Source organism: Chrysemys picta, chromosome 12 (genome assembly GCF_011386835.1).
Source record: "Chrysemys picta bellii isolate R12L10 chromosome 12, ASM1138683v2, whole genome shotgun sequence".
NCBI lineage: Eukaryota > Metazoa > Chordata > Testudines > Emydidae > Chrysemys > Chrysemys picta.
In genome coordinates this window covers 43,086,718-43,108,743 of record NC_088802.1, presented here as the reverse complement: position 1 = coordinate 43,108,743, position 22,026 = coordinate 43,086,718, and the positions used below count along the sequence as shown (strand labels likewise).

General features: G+C 43.4%; 1 protein-coding gene across 2 annotated transcripts in view; it reads right to left on the bottom strand.

Moving 5' to 3' along the window:
* Nucleotides 1-22,026, bottom strand: part of GRB2 (growth factor receptor bound protein 2) — an 83,597-nt gene that overhangs the window by 50,599 nt on the left and 10,972 nt on the right. Inside the window, exons 1-2 of one of the 2 annotated variants that reach the window (XM_005297479.5) lie at nucleotides 21,146-21,396; nucleotides 12,102-12,346 (exon numbers count right to left, since the gene is read on the bottom strand). In XM_005297479.5, coding sequence (XP_005297536.1) covers nucleotides 12,102-12,179 — 78 coding nt within the window. In that variant the 5' untranslated portion in view covers nucleotides 12,180-12,346; nucleotides 21,146-21,396. Of the gene's footprint in view, nucleotides 1-12,101; nucleotides 12,347-21,145; nucleotides 21,397-22,026 lie in introns of those variants that run through there. The other variant, XM_008163918.4, reaches the window with a different exon arrangement.

The window sequence follows — 22,026 nt, the reverse complement described above, 5'->3', positions numbered from 1 at the left end:
GGTGACTTTGTGAGGGGCATGCTTGGCAGTGTTCAAAATTTTTCAAACAAAATTTGGAATAGAACATAACTGAAGAGATTGGAAGGCTCAAAGGATCAGTAATGGTAGATAGTCCATTTCCCTTCTAGATCTCTGGTATAAATAAAGCCCAGGTCAGGAAGATCAAACCTAATAACCTTTCTTGTGGGGGCCTACATGGAGAGAGTTGAGGGTCTCAGTCCTCCAGTTCCTAGAAGACATAAAAATCTAATCCTTCCAAACCTATTTATAATCTCTAAATGTTGATTTCACCAGACCCATGCAAAGAGATGAAAAAAAGATTTCCATCGCTAATAGAAATGTACAGCTAGGCAAAGTAAGAAAAATGCTGCTAGAGAAGAGTCCCATCTTAACAATGTCTATAATGAATGCTGTATAAAGCAGGTATTTACAGCTCTGCTGAAACAGCCAGCTCTGGCATTAGCGGAGTTAGAACTGCAGACAACTATGTGGCATTCATAAAGCTTCGCTTTTGGATTCTCAATGTCAGTCCTTAAATAGTTGTCTGACCCCTGCTCTCCCATAACTGCCTGCTACTGTGAAAAGTAATTAAAAAAAAAATCAATAAAAACTGAAAAAAGCTTAAACACAAACATTGATACCTGCTGAAATTATAATAAAAAATGAATTCTGCCAAGCCTAATTATAAATCATAATCTGCATCCTTCTTGGCAGTCTCGGAAGGGAATAAGGACTGAATGGGCTGGGTGAGTAAGCCTAGAAGTGGTCTTCTCCAGGATGAGGCTAAGGCATACTGGCTTTCCTTTGCAATGGGAGTAAAAAACAGTTTTTCAAAACAGTTTAGAATTGCTTCCGACTGTTTAAACCCAGGTCAGTTGGTCAAAATAGAGAGGGCCACTGCATTTACACTGAATTTAAAAACAATTATCAGCTTAAACATTATTTGATCCCTGATCACTATGCTTGGCTAAATTGTGTTCTGGCAAAACCCAATTTTACTACCAATAGTGTAGGGGCCTGAGTGGAGCAAAGTATGTGTAGATGAAAGGGGCAAAGGGAAGCCTGCACTGGTGATCTGTGCTGTACCTGTTCTGAGACTAAGTTTCCAACTCAGTGTGGCATTTTTCATAAGCACTAAAAACAATATTTAAAAGACAAAGGAAAAGTTTCAGCTATATAAAATTTACACAGAGATGTTCAGATACTCTGACCAAACAAGGAAAGCTGATACACATTTGATTTTTTCGGAGGTGAGTATTTGGATGTTAGGTTAGGGAAGGTATCAGAGAGTACTTAAAAGTGAGTTTCAGCTATCAGGCCCCATTACCGAGAGCACTTCCTTCCCATTTCCCTCTCTGTACTTCTCTGGCTCTCTTCCCTATCCATAGCTTTGGTATATGCTTGTCACTCTCTACCGTCCATCTGTTAGTCTTTCACAGAGTGCCGTCAGGATGTGCTTAGACAGTGGTTTCTCCAGCAGCACTATTAAGACCAGATGAAACCGACTAGAACTGTACAGTATCAGTGATCCATGGAAACAAAGGTACAATCCCGCAAGTCATTTTGTGAGATTTTTCCAGAGAAGCTATGGGGGTGGGAGGAAGATGATATATAGGATTTCCACAATCCAATAAAACCAATTTTAACTCCTTTCTGATAAGTGAATTGATTTCCAGTATCAAGGCATATGTCTGAAATTTAACTACTCAGTTAATCAGATCTGAACAGCTATTTTCAGCATCTCTAATCAATAATTATTTTACTCAACTAGACCATACTCCACAGGTAAACAGCAATAACTGAAAAGCAGACTGAAGTTGTTAAAATGCCAGTTTCGTATTTATCATGTCCAAGAAGTAGAGCTCCCATAAGCGTATCATATCTGAAATCTGACTGTACAGAAGGATAATGGAAAAACCTACTCAACCTCAGCTAGAGTGGCATGGCTAGAATTTGGTGCTGATCATGCAAACCAAAGAGCTGACTCGCTCAGACCACAAGTCGTCTGCATGAACCTAGCTGCTATGATTAGTGGAACCTGCTGGGTCATACATAGCTCATGAAGTATTCCCCCTCTCCCCAAACCCCCAGGGGAACTTTTGCATAACTGAGCCGCTTGTTTCCCCCCCACACACACACATACATTTAAACCTGTAAAGTTTTGGTACAAGTTAGAGCAAGACCTAGTTCAGAAAACTGAAGAAAATGTAAATTCCAGAGACAAATGATTTAAAATAAGAGGATTTTAGAGAATAACAATATAATTATAGTTCAGCTGAACTGAAAGAAATGCTTTCTCCTCTCTGCACAGAGCTCTAGCTGCTGCTGCTATATGAACATGCAGTTCACAATGACACTGTGTGCGTGCTGACCTGGATACACAGAAGCAAACCAAATTTAGCAGGTACCAGCATATATGTTCCCTTCCATATTTTATTTATACAGGTTAGCACCGAACTTCAGGATTATTTATACAATTATTGCTAGGGAGGAGTTGATAGTCTGTTTTCTAGCCATAGAGGGAGACCCTAAAACTTTGTACTTATTCCAGCTGTCGCCTTAACCTCCTCCCCAAGTAGGTCTAAAGATGAACTGATTGGTTCTGCCTTTGAAATGGGGAAAAACATCTCCAAGCAGAGGAAAATTATGAACTCTGAAATTAAAATGCAAGTGTCAGATGTATCTACAAACTAAATCAGAGTATTACAGCTTCTTGATTTAAGATTTTTTAAAGGCTTTATATTCCTATCACATACAGTTTTGAAGACTCAGTATACTTCTTGTGCCCTATTGAAAGAGGTCAATTGTACCTTTCCATGCGTTTAGATTATGTCCCATACAAAAATCAGTGGAGTTTTTCTTTCAAATAATTCACTGGAATTGTCTTATCTAGTTGGGCAGCTCCACCAACAACACGGTAACGAGGTCATGCTACATCAAGCGTTAGTCTATTGAGCACCCACTCTCTTCCCCACTTAAGACGTGATCTTGCAAGATGTGACAAGACCGCTTCAACAGAAGTTGAAGGAGCTCAGCAGTTTGTAAGGGTACGTCTACGCTACCCGCTGGATTGGCGGGCAGCAATTGATACAGCGGGGATCAATTTATCGCATCTAGTCTAGCTGTGAGAGGTGCAGGCGGAGTCGACGGGGGAGGAGCAGCAGTCGACTCACCGTGGTGAAGACACCACGGTAAATCGATCTAAGCACGTCGACTTAGACTTAACTTAGATTGATTTCCACACACACACCCTCCCCCCACCGCCAGTGTAGACCAGGGCAATGATCAAGCCATTAAGCATGTAACAGGGCCTGGGACTGAAGCAGAAATGCTTAAATACAGCCTGACAAAAAGGGAGGTTGAAGCTTGGAACATTATATTGGGATGGTCAATACTCATTTTAAGTGGAATAGCAGCATTTAAAATAAAATATGAAACTAGTTATTTCTTTACTCTCCAGATAAAAAAAAAATCTTGAAAGTGCAACTTCCTTTTTCCTCTCTTCTTCCCACACCCCCAAGAAAAAGTTCCTCTTCTCTCATTTTGATTCCCTCTTTCCCAAGTTTATAATGAAACTTCAAATGAACATGGCTTTATTTACTTCCTCATGTGTACACCACTCACTGATGTTAGCCCAACTTTGGCGATAATGCTAACCACTACTGCAGAGCCAGCAGAGGAAACTAAAGAGCAAAAACGGTTGTGGGCTAAAGCGGTAGATAAGAACTTGTGCACCACATTTAATGCAGTATCAGTTTGCTGATCTGTGAAGAAATGCAGAAGGCATGCAATTCACCCAGTCTTGTGCACTGCTAAATCAACAGAACAAACTGAATATAAAATGTAAAGAGCATGAAGTCAGTTATCTTAATATAAAATCCCAGACAATTCACAAGAATTCTGGGCCTTTTAGACACCACAAGAGAGGATTACTACCGGAGATTTAATTTTACAGTTAAAAATAAATCCATCAGGGAAAACACAGAACTGGGTGCCGGGTCACTTTATTTTATTTATTTGGGGGAGGGGTCACAAATCATGACTAGTCTTTACTGGCTAGCAGCTGAGCTGCCAGTTAGTAAAAATGCCACACATGGAGCCAATATGCAAATGTCCTGTCCAGATCTCAGTGCACAGTTGTTATATCAACATATTCAAACATTAGCGTGTCAATGAAGAGCTGGCTGTTCACGCTTTGAAAGGGATTCTCTGTACCAAGTCTTTCCAAGCTCAGTTCACATGGGAGTCCTGAGAAGCCTCCTTTGTTTGACCTGTTATGGTTGCCATTGCTCTTCCTTTGACTAGGGGTGGCTTCCTTACACCAGAACTGCTCTGTACTGAAGGGGAGATTGTGGGTGGCACTCAAGTAGCACCCACTCATCTTGTCCTATTCTCTTTTAGCACACCTCCTTTGATACTTCCAAGAGATGACCTGATACAAATGCTGCAACAGTACCGAATATCCTGCACCTCTGCTGCACGCAGTACTGACTAAAAAACACAGAAGGTGTCACTCCACACAACAAAAACTGCAAGAACTTCACATGAACCTAAGTCATTGAGATGAACCTGACCACTGGGCAAGACTTCCACCTTCTAGTCTGATGCAATGCTTATAATAAGTCTCCAATCCCAGAGAGCAAATAGAGTAAAGATTATTACTGTTAGAGATATAATGCAACTTTCAGTGATGAGCAGACACTGGTGGTATAATGAAGATGCTACTCTGAAAAGCATTTGTCAGAAGTCAGACTCTTTTGCAAAGGCTACTTACACCTCCCACTCTGCTCAAAACCCTCTTGATTTCGGTGGAAAAAAAACCCCAAAAATTGGAGAAATTAGGCTTTTCTGTTTTTCACCACAATCAAGAGGGTTTTGAGCAGAGATATGGGCACATAGGGCCCAGCTATCCCTCACCCTCAGATGACTGCCTCACCCCTATATAGAGTGACTGCTTTCCTTCCACAGGCATCTATCTGTGCGGTCACTGGCTCACTCCTTTATCATGAGTGACCAAATGGTGATTTTAGTTGTCACTGAAATTGATGCCTAGAACATTTCTTGAAATTTTGGATTTTCAGAGGTTATTGCATAACAAAATGGAGAACTGCCACAGTGTAGAGTGCAGAACCTCACTTGGCCAATTAATAAAATCACACAGACACACCACCCTTTGTAGCAGCTTGACACATATGTTGAATAAGGCATATCAGATCATTGAAAGAGGCAAAAGCTGTTTTGTGGGTGCTTATTTTTGTACAGAAAGATCAATTTAAGAAGTTGAGATGACAAACAGCTATGGGACAGGTTGGGCCTTGTGACCAAGCCAGCCAACATAGCCATATGGCTCCTGCTAGATTTGGCTGATAGATTACAGCCCAGGAATGATCATCGGTATAAATTATAGTAGTGTACACAGTTCTGCATATTATAAAGTTAAAAGCTGACTGTCACTAGTTTTCATCAATAGCTCATCTGGCACCATGTAGCCAAAGAGAGATAACTGCCATCCTGAATTACACAGATTTAAATCTACAGTGTTTTGGGTACAGACCAGCACAGAAGGAAGTTTATCTGTTCTGCTTTCAGTGACAGTCCTGGAAGGAGACCACAGCCGGCTACCAAATAAAGAAACAAAGAAGCCATTTTCAAGGAGGAATGCATTATTCCTCCTGCTCTGGATGCTGGCAAAGACTGGTTTACCCCAGGGGTCCCCAACGTGGTGCCTGCGGGCGCCATGGTGCCCGCTGGGGCGTCTAAGTGCACCCGTGTACTGGCCATCGGATGAGCATCCGCCGAAATGCCGCCGAGAAGCAGCGTCATCCAGAGGTGTCGCCGCTGAAATGCCATCGATTTTTGGCGGCATTTAGGCGGTGATGCCTCTGGATGATGCTGCTTCTCGGCGGCGACACCTATTGACATTGCCACTTGTCGGCAGCATTTCGGCGGATGCTCGTCCGCCGCCATGGTCCTCCGTGGCTCGTCGTCTGGCATCTGAAAGAGGAAAAAGGTTGGAGACCACTGCTTTACACTTTCAACCTGGAATATACCATACTTTAATTTCATCCTTGCTACGAAGGTTTCTGAGGGAAGCAACATTAAATAAATAATGCCACCTCTTCTGAGACTGTCCCCAACAAGATCATATACTCCAGTTTTTGTACATGTTAGACTTTTTTGTAAAGTCACTCAAGTTTAAAAAGCCTCCTTTACTAATGCAAGTGGTCCTGTACAGGGCCAGAAACTTAAGAGTATGTTCGCTAACTACTTTTTCTAGTATGTGCCCATAGGGAGGTGTAGGTAACAATCTTTGGGAATAAGTCCATACTAAAAATAACTATTTAGTATTCAATGCAGTACAAGACATCAGGCTAACTTTAAAATATTGATCTACCAGTCTATTACAATAAAAACATTCTGTGTCTTCAGAAGATATTCCTTCAAATGTCACCATCTCAACCCCCCTCTCCCACCTCCCCACCCCACAATTACTACAGTTCTCAGTTTAACAGCTTTACAGGTTTTCAGTGGCTTGCTAACAGCTTTGCTTCCTCATATCAGACCACAATATTGGCCTATTTGGTCTCCCTACTTCAATGACAGCTGCTATCTAAGGTGTTTAAGTCAAACCCCAATTTTCTCCCACAACCATCAAGCAACATACCTCAAGTACACCTACACAATGGACTTTCACACACCTAATGCAGACATCAGTTGTATCTGATTCACTCCAAACCCCACTGCTTACAGCTAATGTCCTGTTCTGTTGACTAAGAAAGCAGTTTTCTGTGAGCTAAAATTATACAGTACCACAGATGATAGAGAGAGAGGAAAGACTCACTAGATCATTGAGTCCACCCCCCTACAAGGGCAGGATATAGTTCTCTCAATAATCAAAAACAAAGAATTTCAAATAAAACATGGGACCATTGTCCTTAAAACTCCCCCTAGCAAGCCATCTGTTTCTGCTTGCCAGTACAAACACCACTACATAAAAGCAAACACAGGTGAGGTCACTGAAGGTTTGGGAGAAGGAAGTATAGATGGAGGACCTGCCACCCTTGCTCATCTCACCCCTCCTGTACACAAACATGTTACTCTGTAGTCAGGCCCAAAAATGGTTTTCATGCAGGAACTGAAAATGCAGTCTCAGCACTACAATTTGGAAACTCTCAATCCTGTTGAAGTCTGAAGGGAAAGAGAATGAATCGGGGGGGGGGGGGGGGGGGAGGGAAAAAAAAAATCACATGAAGAGTAGGCAGTGGTGGAGCCCAAACGATGGACTGATATCACTGTTCAGAATAGGAAGAAGCCTTGATAACTCAATTAAAATAACCCAAGTCTAAACACTGCAGAAATGAGAAAACACTAACCGTAGTTAAGTTGATTTAGGTGCAACAAAGAAGTTATTGAAAAATGTAATCGCCCGTTGAGGACTCAAGAAAAACAGCAAAGTGCAACTCAAAAGTAGAAGACTCTTACATATACTGTCGGGGGTATTTACATCCGATACTTTTAAAATTCTTGCAATAAGCTGCCCATGAACTACACTGACATCTACAGGGAACAGAACACTGATCTTCTGAAGGATCTCCGGACTTGTTAACCTCCCAGGCATGCCACAAACCTCTTTTTTTTTTTTTTTTTTTTGGGGGGGGGGGGGTTCTTTCTGGATTCAGGAGAGGAAATGGATCAGGATGATCAGTGCTTTTGTGTTATTGTGTGGGTTTTTAATATATGAAACTGTATAGGATTGATGCCTATGGAGATTTTTATATGTTTGAAATAAAACATAATTATTGTAGTAGCTGTACATTTTAAACAGGGTGAGGAGGAGAAAAGAGCCTAGCTTTGGCTAGTGGAATCTTTAGACAATTTCTTCTCCTCTCCCCACCCTACTGCCAAACCAAAAGCAAGTATCAGCACACTTTAGGTCTGGATACTTGCCAGCTGGCACACAGGCCAACAAAACCAGAAGCCACCAGAAATACATTACAGTTTCTCAGGAATTTAAGACCTAGACTCAGTGAACATAGGCACAGATTGAGAGTAACTGGCCCCAATGACACCAGAGAGCATGTGAAGAGAAAGCAGAGAAGTCTATGCATCATGATGCACATCCAAACACAAAGCATAAAATAGCCAGATCAGTGCATTTAGAACTGGGACCCTCTTGGATCAGAATGTGTTTTTTTGGGGGGGGGGGGCGGGGGGTGGGGAAGGGAAGAACCATGAACCTTCCAGTTTTCTTCACTTTTTTTCAGAGAATGCCATTTACCAACACCCTTTTTCATACAGCAATATCCAGAATCTGGACAGAAAGGTGGTCTTGCATAGAGCCACAGTCAATGACTGAGAAGCAAATCATAAGGGACACTGGATGGACACAGTGTGGAAATAGCACCCCTTCCTTTTTCTGGGGCAGACTGAATAAATTCCAAGCTCCATTTGCCCAAAGATCAAGTCTAGAGATAGATGTCAACTTGAATCTCCTGCACGGTAATACCATGCACTGCTGTAGAATCATCTGACAAAAGACTGAGAATCCAGTGAACTGCCACAGTTACAAAATCATACAAGATTTTTATCATACAGTGCCTACAAAGGAAAAGGCCAAGCACTTTTCCTCTTCACTCAGCTGTTTTACAGAGTTGCAAGTCAAAAGTCAATTATCTTCACTCACTTTTGGAGCATAGCCACAAGATTACTAACAAGCAGCTTAATGGCTACAGTTCAAATGCTATTCAATCAAGTCCAGAATATGTGGGTATACTGCAGTAATGGTACCATGACATCATAGGCAAGTTATCTGCTGAAATTAGATGAAGTTAGACAATATGCATCTTTCCCTTCCCTCCTCACAGAGAGCATAATGAAAGTACGAGCAGCATTAATTAAGAATTTTAGATTTAGCTTCATTCCTTAACATGGTACAAAGCTTTCACAGTTCTCTCTACAGCATTCTAAGTCACACATGCCATCAGAGGGTGATGTTCACCATTGCTTCAAAGTAAGTATCTAATTATGGCAAGTCACGGAAAGATGTAAGAAAAGAGGTATGTATTTGCTTGCAGAATATGTAATTTTTCTCAACAATCCCAAGTTTGTAAAACAGAGAAATGTGAAGAGTGAGAAATACCTTCTTCTGGGAGTGCATTTGATTTGCACCATGTATTACTGTTTATTCCCCTCAGAAGGTCTTACTCATTTATATGCACTTAAGATTGACCTAGTTTCAGGATAGATCGCTACTAGCCATGACAATGGGGAAAGGGGGAGTTCAGCCAGGATCTGGTGAGATTATCAGAGATCTCTCAATCAAGAGAGATGTGCTAACAGATTTAGCGTGCTTAGCACAAGTTACTTCCACAGCTCAGATGTACTAGTCACTCTGAATGTCTTCACTCCAGATGTGCCACAAACACTGTTCTGAGTGAAGTGACTTGCACAATCTCATACTGCTGCTGGCACCTGGGAATTTTTTTCCTGAACAATAGTTCTGAACACCAGGAAGCCAGGGCTCTTGGGTTCTATTCCTGGGTTTTTGTGTACCATGAGCAAGTCAACTTCTCTGAGCCTCAGTTTACTCTCTGTGAATGAAAATAGTTTTCACCCCTATACAAAAGCACTGCAAGGCTAAATTATTTATTATAATAGTGCTGAGTATTGTTCATGTTCACATTTACATTCAAGTGTTGTATAAAGAAATGAACTTAAAACCAGGAAACTACAGGCAAACACTTCCTTAAAGTTTAGTGAGTATCACCTTTCCAGTAACAGAATCATTAAGGTCACGTCAGAATATAAAAAGGTATCTGAGATATAGTTTGAGGGTTGCAAGGACACTCTCAATGTCAGCCTTGCTTATGCTAGAAAAATTAGTACTCATATGCAGCTGGACTATTGCCAGAATATGTGGTAGCAAGAGTGTACATAAGGCTCAGATTTTTGCCACAATCTGACAAAAATAATAATCATGAGATGGTAGTAAGAGTGCCTGAGTCCTGTATACATTAGTATAGTACCAATATCAGCAGTTGTAATATAGGTACTAATTTTTCTAGTTTAGACAAAAAAAACCTCTTTAAAAATATCCTGCTTCATCTCTTCACTATGGTGTTGTTGTTACAGAAGGAAGCACCTTTTGAACATGTGGTAGTTCTCTCTATGTCAGCCATTTTTTCATACTCTTAACCAACCCCAAACATCTAGACTGGACCAGATTAAAATAACCAAAAGTACATTTCAAACTAAAAAAATATTTAAGTACAGTACATGTGCACTTCAGTTTTCCTTCTTGGTCAGCATTTTCTACAAGTCTTACAGATTTTTCTACATTTTTTAACCTGAATTGTGCTGTTTCAAATATAGTACACAAAGCCAAGGCAAGATACTAAACACAAACCAACAGCCTATAGCTCAGGTTAGCAGATTTAAAAATTAGGCTCAGTGTAAACATTTACAAATCTGATGCTTACACTTCCACAATGGGTCTAAAATTTAACATCTAAAAAGGTTAAAGCTGACACTATTCTGAGCACACAGTTGCAGCAACAATGGCTGCAGCTATTGCAGTAACATGTGGTAAATAAGGTAATTAAGGTGTATAAATTCTAATGCAATTTGTGGGTAAGAGACATGTGAATGTGCAGGAGCAGATATAGTCAAGTCAAAGCCATTTTGGTTTACATAACTGCAAGAGAACCACCCCCAAATGGATTTTTTTGTAACCACCATACATTTAATTGAATTGATTGCCCTCCCACCTAAAATATGTAAGAAACTGGTTTTCTAAGACACTAAACTAAATTTCAGTCCATTTCTCTAATACACTCGAGAAAGCATGGTTTATGATAAAAATACTAAGGTGACTGCACAATACATGCATGTCTATCAATTAAGTATTCAAATTCCAGTTTTGCAAAAGAATCACACTAAAGTTGGCCTGTAAAAGAGCCTACTCTTCACCACTCCTTGAATGAGCTGCTATTTCTTAGGCCCCAGCTCAGAAAAAATTAAACATGTTTGTAACTTTATGCAGGTAAACAGTCCCAGTGAAGAATATTTACATGCACAAAGTTACTTATGTGCTTAAATCTTTGTGGGATTGGGGCTTTAATGAGTGTGTTTTTAATTATCAACCTTCTACCTGAAGGTCATTTTGGAGAGTAAAGATCTGGACGTAAACTTTTTAAAGCTAAACTGCTAAAGTCTCAATTGCTTGGAAGAAAAAAGATCCATCTTGTTTTATATTGATAACAAACATGGAGATATTAACTACAAAAAAAAATAACTTATGCGAACAATACAACACTAGACTTTTTTTAGTTATTTTGAAGGAAGTGTAGTTTAGAATCTTTCTAAAAACCATGCACTATAATCTGTTATAAAATACACATTCTGTTTTTGTTGGACACATTCTTCATTTGTTATTTTTGGATCCTTTTTCAGTTTTAGGCATATAAATATTTTTAAAAAGCGAACAGATAACTTTATGCTGCCAAGCTGGAGGGGCTCAAAGGCCTTTGGTAGATTGAGAATTTTTCACTTGACCACAGCTCAAAGGATCTACACACAAAACCTATCTAATCCACCCAAGGCATTCACTTACAGCTCCAGAGTTCCATTAAATACTCAGTGTTGCAGATTTATCACTGAAGTTTATCAACACAGAAGATAAAATTCAGTATCAATATTTGACAAGTGTGGTGACAAAAGATTATCTAATAATAAAAAAGGAGGCAAAGGAAAGAAACACTACATTGGTGTCAATTACTTTCAAGGTTTATCTTGTAGAAAATAATTCAATTAATAATATATGTTCAGTACTTCACATTTACTTGATACTGTCTATGGTATAGCTAGCTCTCAGCTGTTAAACAGCCTGAAAAGATGGAAGGTGCTGTTGATTATAAACTGAATAAACACAAAAATTGTAAACTGTGTCCTTTGCAATCAAAGGGGTGGGGGGGGGGGAGACAGGAGAGGATATGGGGGCGAATGGGGGGAAGGGGTGGAGACTCAAAGGATGCTGGGGACCGACTATCTCGGGAAAAGAGTGGAAAGGAGGAGGTATCGCTGATCCCTTCCCCTGCACTTACCTTGAGGACATCCCCCCGTTTGAAGCTCAGCTCATCGTCTGCAGTGGCTTTGAAATCGTATTTGGCGACGGCTTCCATGCTGGGGCTGCTCAGCGTACAGCAGTGCGGGGGGGTGGGAAGGGAGCTCTCCCTGAAGCCTCCTCTCCTCCTCCGGGGGCTCCCGGCTCAGCCCTCCCTCTGTCCGGCTGCTGCAGGGACTCTGGCTCCGTCTACCACATGCAAGGGAGAGCCAGGGACGATCTGCCCTATTGGAGGAGGAGGAGGAAGAGACTGATCATTAGGGGAACCGTGGCACGGATGGATGGCAGGGGCCGCGCCCTGCGCCTCTCCCTCCTCCCGACCCAGACCCGGCTGCCGCTTCCTCTTTCGGCCGCTTCCTTCTCAGTTCGGGGCTCAGCCAGGAAGCACCGAGTGACACACGCTGTGGCCAATAGCAGCAGCGAGGTCTGCAGTGCAGAGGACACAGCGCAGCCTCCCCCACTCCAACGTGCGGGGAGGACGGGGAACTAACCCAGCCCGTAAGCCCCCAGCAAGTCCCACTCCACCAAGCCACAGCAAGAGCAGGCACTTCCCACAGCGCCCTTCCTGACATGCGGCTCCATACTCCGGCTGCACCTCAGGCTGTGGGGAGGCTGCTGGGGGGGGAAACACACAGATAGCACACGGGCGGGGGGCACCCTGCCTTGATGCTCTGATCCCGCAGGTGACACTAAGGCTCCCCCTTAAGAGCAGCCCGCGCACACACCCCTTTTCAGGCATCACTCTGACAGAGAGCAAAACCTTCTCTGCTCAGATGAGATGGATGCAGGGGTGTAGCCATGTTGGCCCCAGGATATTAGAGAGAAGGTGGGTGAGGTAGTATGGATCAACTTTTGTCATAGGTGCTGAAACTAGGGTTGCTGCTGCACCCCCTGGCTTTAAGTGGTTTCCATTACATACAGGATTTATAGTTTGGTTCAATGGTCTCAGCACCCCCATGATAAAAATTGTTCCAGTGCTCCTGACTTTTGTTGGTGAGAGAGACAAGCTTGTGAGTTACACTGAGCTCTTCTTCAGGTCTGGGAAAGGTATTTATCTGTACACTCTCCGTACAAGCTCAAAAAGATAGTTTAGCATAAGCAATTAATGTATTTCAAGGGACCATTCAAGGAGAAGTACCCGGTTAACACTTCTCTAGTCATGGGGTGAAGGAAAAAAAAAATAGGCTGGGGTGGAGGGTTTAGTGGGTTACAGATTGTTGTAACGAGCCATAGATTCAGTGTTTCTGTTCAGTCCATGATTTTTAGCATCTAGCAAAGTTATGAATTTACACTCCCAGGCTCATCTTTGAAGGTGTTGTGTAGGTTTCCTTTGAGGATGAGGACTGAGATAAGATAGAGAGTGATTGCTTTATGAACTGTTCACCGATCTGTGGTATGGTGTTTTTTGTCTTTTACCATTTTCCTGTGCAAGTTCATTTGAGGGGAAAAAGTTATCAAGTGCTTAGCACCCACTGGCAGCCAGATCCCCATCTACTCCCCAGTGCCTCCTGCCCACCACAATCAGCTATTTCACGGTGTCCAGGAGGCACTGGGAGGAAGGGGGAGGAGCGGGGACTGGACACGCTCAGGGAGGGGACGGAACTGGGCAGGAAGAGGTGGGGTGGGGGCAGGCACTTGGGAGAAGGGATGGAGTGGGGACGGAGCGGGGGGGGGGTTGAACACCCCTCGCCCGAAGGAAGCCAGTGCCTATGCATTCTGTGAAAACATAGAAGAAAAGACAGACATGAGTGACCAGCGTATATATAGCTGGGACTACACCCAAGTAAGGATGTAAAAGTTTAACCGGTTAACTGATAACTGAAACCGTTAAGACTGGTGCTTAACAATTAAACTCTGCTGCCAGCCGGAGCCCAGGACTCTGTTGCTGCCCCGGGGCGCGGCGGCCAGCATCCCTGTGCCTGCGCCCCAGCAACAGGACCCCGCATAAAATGGTTACATGGTTACTTTTTTTTTTTTAAAACCACTATTTACATCCCTACACCCAAGGGCATAATAATTTTCCTATCACAGGTCAGAATCAAAGCAAATTAGCCTACTCCACCCTACAAAAAGTTTTCCATTTAAAAGTGTCATTAGAAAACCCCCACAAGCAGCAAGATCACATGCCTAAGCAACATTTTCTATATCAGCAAAAGTTTCTAGTGCACACCTGGCCTAAGACCTTTTGACACACCAACCCATCAAAAAGCAAACCAAATGGACTGATGCCCCTTAAAATGTGCACACCTTTTTCTTGGTCTCTGGCCCATTCCCAAATACTCCACGAGAACCTGGTTCAATAAGAAATTAAATCCCATTTGACTGCTCACTCCTAGTTGTCATCTACCACCCCACGATGGAACCCATATTTGGTATCAGACTACAACCCATAATTGATGGGAACCCCAACGTGAACAAAAATCTTTCCTGAACCCTCACTTCTGGCGTTCAAATACCCCCTCCCCCAACTTCTCCAAGCTCATCATCAGAAGCAAGCTCCCCACAGGAAAACCACACCAACTCAAAGTGGCACCAGCCCCCGCCAGAACAACAGATACAAAAGCTGCAGACATATCCCCACTAGTACAACAATCATTACGCTCCACCCCCACAAATCTTTCAAGATGCATGGATCCTATACATGCCTACCACAATATGTGGTATCTCTCATTCAGTGCACTAAATGCCCAACAATTATCTGGGTGAAACCAGACAATAACTACATTCTCGAATGAACTCACAGGAAAGACAAAAACATCCTATCATCTGTGGGTGAACACTTCTCAAAAAGCGATCAGTCTGTATCTGATCTATCAGTCCTCATTCTCAATGGAAACCAGCACAACACTTGCAAAAGACGAGCCAGGGAGGTTAAAGTCATAACTTTGCTAGACACTAAAAAACATGGACTGAACAGAGACACTGGATTTATGGCTCATTAAAACCATCTATAACCCACTAACCCCCCTTTTTTATCCTATGACTACAGAGGTGTTAACAGGCCGCTCTACTTTGAGTGGACATTAGGAAAAACTTCCGGTTGGAGTAGTTAAGCACTGGAATAAATTGACTAGGGAGGTTGTAGAATCTCCATAATTGGTGATTTTTAAGAGCAGGTTGGACAAACACCTATCAGGGATGGTCTACAGATAATACTTAGTCCTGCCTTGAGTGCAGGGGACTGGACTAGATGACCTCTCGAGGTCCCTTCCAGTTCTATAATTCTATGGTCCCTTAGCGCAGGGGTTCTCAACAATTTTTTTGGTAGCCTCAGAATCATAATAATAAATCATAAATAATTTGTTTATGTAGGCGTTTGGGTTTTTTGCAGACTCAGTAATAAAAATAACATACAATCATTGCTATTCTTTACTGGACCTAAACAGAGTAGAAACACAAATAAGGTGCTTTGTATGTTTTTGTCTTTTTTTGTTGTTTCTTTTGCTTTTTTTGGTTGCATTTTTTTTTTAGACTTGCTAGCTAGTAAGTCTGCTTCTGTGAAAAGTGATATTTGTATGTTTGTTAATATCACTTTTCACTGCCTCCCAGCTAGTTAATATCACTTTTCACAGCAGCAAATTTGTTAACAAACATACAAATCTTTTTCACAGCAGTCTTACTCAGCCCTGGCAAGCAGAGGGACAAATTAAGCCTTGGATGAGGAAGTGGGTAGGGAAGTAGCGGGAGCCAGCGGCGATGAGGAGGGTGGTGAGCCTGGTGCCGGCGCCAGACCCCAAAGCCCAGCAGCCGGGGGAAGGAGCACGCCACTGTGCAGACAAAGCCCCGCAGACAGAACCTATGGCCAGAGCCCACCGCCACACGGCTGGAGCTTGCCACCTGCCATCCCAGGGCGGAAGCCAGAAGTCTGAGCCCCACCGCCCCTGGGAAGGTGGGGAACTCACACTGACTGTCTGTTCCACTAGTGTTTGTGGCTCCAAAGTGGGGCAGGGCCCAACCCCTCCTAGCGGTCTCAGGGGAGGGGCTGCTGCTTTGCCCGCCTCTGCCCCAATCACTGTCCAGGAGGCTGTGGCCACAAGAAAAGCCCCTGGTAGCCACATTTGAGAAATGCTGCCTTAGCGTCACAGCTAAATGCAAGATGGAACAGATTGTTTAGCGTAAGTAGTTAGGACCTATTCAAAGGCAGCGGTTCTCAACCAGGGGTATCCATACCCCTGGGGGTACGCAGAGGTCTTCCAGGGGGTACAACAACTCATCTAGATATTTGCCTGAAAAGGAAAAAGTTGAGAACCATTATTCTAAGGCAGTGGCTCTCAACCATTCTAGACTACTGTACCCATTTCAGGAGTCTGATTTGTCTTGCGTACCCCTAAGTTTCACCTCACTTAAAAACGACTTGCTTAAAAACCAGACATAAAAATACCAAAAGTGTGTCAGCACACTATTACTGTAAAATTGCTTACTTTCTCATTGCTACTATATAGTTTAAAATAAATCAATTGGAATATAAATATTGTGCTTACATTTCTGTGTATAGTATATAGAGCAGTATAAACAAGTCACTGTCTACTGTTTCTACTGACTTCACTAGTGCTTTTTATGTAGCCTGTTCTAAAACTAAGCAAATATCTAGATGAGTTGATGTACACCCGGAAGACCTCTACGTACCCACCAGGGGTATGCGTTCCCCTGATTCAGAACCACTGCCTTAAACTATGTGCTAACTTCTTATGCTAAACAATCTATTACATCTTGCATGTAGCTGACACACTTGGAGTACCTTTCCCAGACCTGAAAAATAGCTCTGTATGGCTTGAAAGCTTGTCTCTCTCATCAACAGAAATTGGTCCAATAGACGATATTATCTCACCCACCTTGCCTATACCCTGGGATTGACACAGCTACAACTACATTGCATATAACATACATGTTGACTGTTGCAAGGTGACACTACCTTTATTTTGAATGACAGAACTCAAATGAAAGAGGTCTCTAGGCAGCCACACTAATTAGCAATTGCTAGTTGCTACCTAGAACAAGTTTTTGCTACCTAGCATTCATGACTAGGTAGTCAGATTTATCTGAATATCAGGCATAACAGCTACAAGGAAATTAGAGAAGGGTTTTTTTTTATAAATTTGTATAAAGATGATTATGTAGTGAATATCACCAGAGAGAAAAATTAGAACATGCATCGTATGTCAAAGTCACTCAAGAAACCTTTGCTCCTCACCATTACTATCAAGTAAGGTAGTGTAATTATGTATTTTGCCCAACAGACAATGTATCACGGCATCAGGAACCCCAGAAAACAACTAAAGTGAGTGAAATCATCTGTCAGTCACAATCAGGTTGAACCAGGAAAATAATTCATAAATAAAAAAACCACACACACACACACCCCTCCAAAATATATATATATATATATATATATATATATATATATATATATATATATATATATATAAACTCAATGCAGATAAAAGCCAGACTTGCTTAGGAAGTGGCTTGTGATAGTCTTTGCCACACCACCAACTAAGTGTGGTTGTGGGTATTTGCTATAGACCAGGTACTGGCACCAGCAGAGATGACAGACATTTTGCAAAGACTAGAGTTTACTTTAATTCCATCAGCAGAGAAAGATAAAAGTACAACCAACACAAGAATACATGTTACTAAAATTAACAGATGGCCTAATAGGAAAAGTGACTAAAATCTTACCAAAGATTTATACCACTAAAATGTTTCTTATATCTCACCTTATTTTAGGGTAGGGCAAGAGATTTCACTCACTCTCTCAATTAAAGCCAGAATGTTTGGGGGGCAGGGAGGAAGGCAGAGAATAGAAAGAAAGGTAACTTCTTATTAGGAATATGAAGTTTAAATCTGGGTTGGAATGTAAGTATTTACAATGCACCAAGCCCACTGTATCTTAGCAGCAATCAAAACTCCTATGAGTCCCTCTGCTGCACTTTTGAAATACCACAAGGGAAGGTAGGATTTTTTATGCTGCTCCTGCAGCAGCAAATAGTTCTAAGAGAGCTTCCTTGGTTTTACTCCCCATTCTTGCTGTCCTAGGAAACAGCAAGGGCAGGAACAGAAACATAGATAGCTGAGGAGGGTGGGAGAGAAGGGGAGGGAGGGAGAGAAATGAGGTCTAGTGGGAGCACCTAATAATTGTGAACTGGATTTGGCCCCATATTCTGATAAACAGTAGAGGAAGTCTACTTCTAGGGAAGGAAAGTGAGAGTGGTGGAGGAGGTTGTATCATCTTGGAAGACAGACACGCACACACACACACTCCTCAAACAACAGGGGTAGAATGAAACAGGTGAAAGGGGTGAGGCTGTGCATTCATCTCAGTTGCCCAAATAAGTGGCAAGTATCAGAGGGGTAGCCATGTTAGTCTGGATCTGTAATGCTCCAATACGTCTGTGAGTCTATAAGGTGCCACAGGACTCTTTGTCGCTTTTTATTAAATAAGTAGGTAGAACAGTATGAGCTAAATACAGCAAGGTAGTGTGTAAGTTCAATTTTAAATCTAAAAATGCAAAGATGTTCACAGGTAGAGATGATACCCCAATCTATAAGAACATAAGAATGGCCACACTGGGTCAGACCAAAGGTCCATCTAGTCCAGTATCCTGTCTTCTGACAGTGGCCAATGCCAGGTGCACAGAGGGAATGAACAGAACAGGTAATCATTAAGTGATCCATCTCCTGTCACCCATTCTTAGCTTCTGGCAAACAGAGGCTAAGGACACCATCCCTGCCCATCCTAGCTAGTAGCCATTGATGGACCTATCCTCAATGAATTTATCTAGTTCTTTTTTGAACCCTGTTATAGTCTTGGCCTTCACAATATCCTCTGACAAGGAGTTCCACAGGTTGACTGTGTGTTGTGTGAAAAAATAGTTCCTTTTGTTTGTTTTAAGCCTACTGCCTGCTAATTTCATTTGGTGACCCCCAATTCTTGTGTTATGAGGAGTTAATAGCACTTCCTTATGTACTTTCTCCACATCAGTCATGATTTTATAGACCTCTATCTATCAATCATTCCCTAACTCTCTTCCTTGGTATTTCAATTGTCCCAAGAATGCTTTGTCAGAGAACTGATCACCACCAGATTTTCAGCCTTAAATAAGCTTCCTGTTTTTCACTGACTACTAGAAGCTGGGATCACTTGATACATTGCCTTATTCTCTTCATTCCCTCTGAAGTACCTGGCATGGGCCACTGTCAGAAGACAGGATATCATGTTAGATGGACCATTGGTCTGACCCAGTATAGCCATTTATATGCTCTTAGATTGCTTTTTCGATAGACCCCATCACACATGTGTTCACTTCAACAGGTGATCCTCCCTGTCTCTCCTCCGGCTCACCAGGGGGACTCCACTCCAAGCAGCCCTAGTGATCCCAGCTTCTCCTGAGAGCTCCTCTGGCTTCCGGTACAGCCCTAACAGCAGCTCTTGCAAGACTGCCCCCAGCACTAGCAGGGACTAGCGCTGTCAGGGCCACAATGCATACACAGCCTTTCCTGCCATCCTCAGCGGGAGGGCACTTGTGACAGATCCTCTTTTTTCTATAGCTTCCTCATTTTCCCCCCATTGACATTACTTCTTAAATCAAGTGCAAAATAACTATTTCAAAATCACCAGGTATTCTAAAATGCTTTAATACAAGATGATGTCATCTTAAGAGACAAAATGAAAGTGATTCAATAACCATATGTTTTGTGCAAAATTTTGACTGCCAAGAGGTTTGCTTAGAAATGAGTGAATACAGGTAGCAATTTGTTTGTAGGAGAAAGCGGAGATGTTCCCCACTCCCAATCTTTGCTCCCTGGCTGTTAAGTGTTCAATCATTTCCCAAACAGGGGATGAATTCCCCTTCTCTATATTTTGCTCTTTTATTTCCTGAGTATGTTACATTATTTACCTTACTCCATAATTGAGACCTCTGTGTGACTTCCTCCACTTCTAGGAGTTTCACAAACAATTTACTTAAGACAAGGTGTATGACCTGTTTCTTAAAACTGTATGAAAAAACCACACCCACAGACCTCAACCAGGAAGTGACAAAACACCACAACACCCCTTCTTCTCCCCCCCCCAAAAAAAAACCAATACCACATGGACAAAGAGAAAAATCTGAAATACCTCTCCCTACCTCCACCCCAAAGACCATATGTGAAGCAGGAGTTTATGGACTCTATCAGAAGTGGTAAACATTCACACCTTCCAGACCAAAAACCTTCCCATAACATTTTATCATCAGAACTGGCCTGAAATCACATTGAGTCCCAACTGAATATCAAAAATGGGCCCATGCACCCAACATAAGATAAGGCAAACTACAACACTTAGCAAGCCTACAAATTGCTATAGGGAAACTGGCCCATGATTTCCCTCTCAAACCAGTTCCACCCTCAGAAGAGTACTGAACTGGCAGTAGGGTTCATCTTTCCGGTAATTCACCTGGAACTAGGAGATGAAAAAAAAAAAACCCAGGACAGTATTTGCATCTATTACTTGGGTTGGACCAACCTTGCTGCTTTCAATTAAATCCCTGCTCCAATGAGAAGCTTCTAGCTGCAATTAAGAAATGACAGGAGCTGCAGAGGCATAAGGCCCGCAGCTCTGGGACTAAGGAGGTGAGCCACGGCGGAAATGCCCAGAGGCATGGCCCTATGATGTCAGCCTCCCCCCTGCCCCCGCCGGGCACGGCACTGGGAATGGGTCAACTCCTGGAGAAGAAGTGTCCGGTTCCCAAAACGCTAAGGGTTTCAGGGGACCAGTGACAGGGCGGTCATATGCGTGAGGCAACGGCCCTAGGAGCCGGGGGGCAGCGGCAGGGTCCCTGGGGGGCACGGGGCAGCAGCAGGGTCCCTGGGGGCCGGGGCCTTGACCTCCCACACCCGGTCGGGGGGCGGAGGCCCTGGGAAACGCCTCTGCCCCCGATCCGGAGTCCACGGCCAGGCGGGTGGCTCTGAAAGCGGCGCCACGGGGCCCGTCCGAGCCCCGCGTGCCGGCGCCCCCCGGCAGGGCCTCCCCGTCCCACTCACCGTGTGGCGCTGGGGCTCCGCTCCGAGCGGCCCCGCCGATCCCAGCTTCGCCCGAGCGCCCCTCCAGCTTCCGCTACAGCCCTCCCAGGAGCTCTCGCGAGACTGCCCCCAGCACCGGGAGGGTCTAGCGCTGTCAGGGCCACAACGCATGCGCAGCCTGGCTCGCCACCCGCGGCGGGAGGGCACTTGTCCACAAGCCCGCATGCGCGCTGCTTTGCTGGTCTAGCTCTGCTAGCCTTGAGGTGTGTGGTACTAGCGCGGTACATGTCAGTGCGCAAGCGCAACATCGGCTGCGTTACTGACGCTGCTGATACCAGTACGCCTGCGCAAGACCTTGCCCGACCCAGTGCAGTAGGCTATAGAGTCTCCAATAAGGCAGGGCCTTATTGTGCTGGACATGGTACAGACACAGTTGGTCCCTATCCTGAGGAGCTGACAGGCTCAAGACAAGTGGCCCACGAAGGGTGGCGAGAGGGATACAGTCAGACAGGTTTAATAGAGATATGTATTTGCATTTTTATTACAGATTAAATGCCAGTTCTCCCTATCTGACCCTCATCTCAGCCATCATCTACTGGTAGATTTCTCACAGGCATCACAGCAGAAATGGGTTGTGAGGAGAGATTTGAAGGAGGGGGGAAAAAGCAGGGGCCCTACAGAGGGCAGTGGCAGCACTCTCCAGGCAGAAGGGGCAGCCTGGAAAAAGGCACAGAGACTTCCCATGAGAAGCTGACAAACTGGTGAATAAAACCGGTGTCCTTGGCAGAAGCGTGGGGAGGATACAAGTTGGGAAGAGACAACCTGGCAGGTAGAGGGGGTCAGAGCTGTAGAGGATAAGGAGCCTGAATTTTATTTGGTGAAGCAGAAGAAACCAGGGGTGT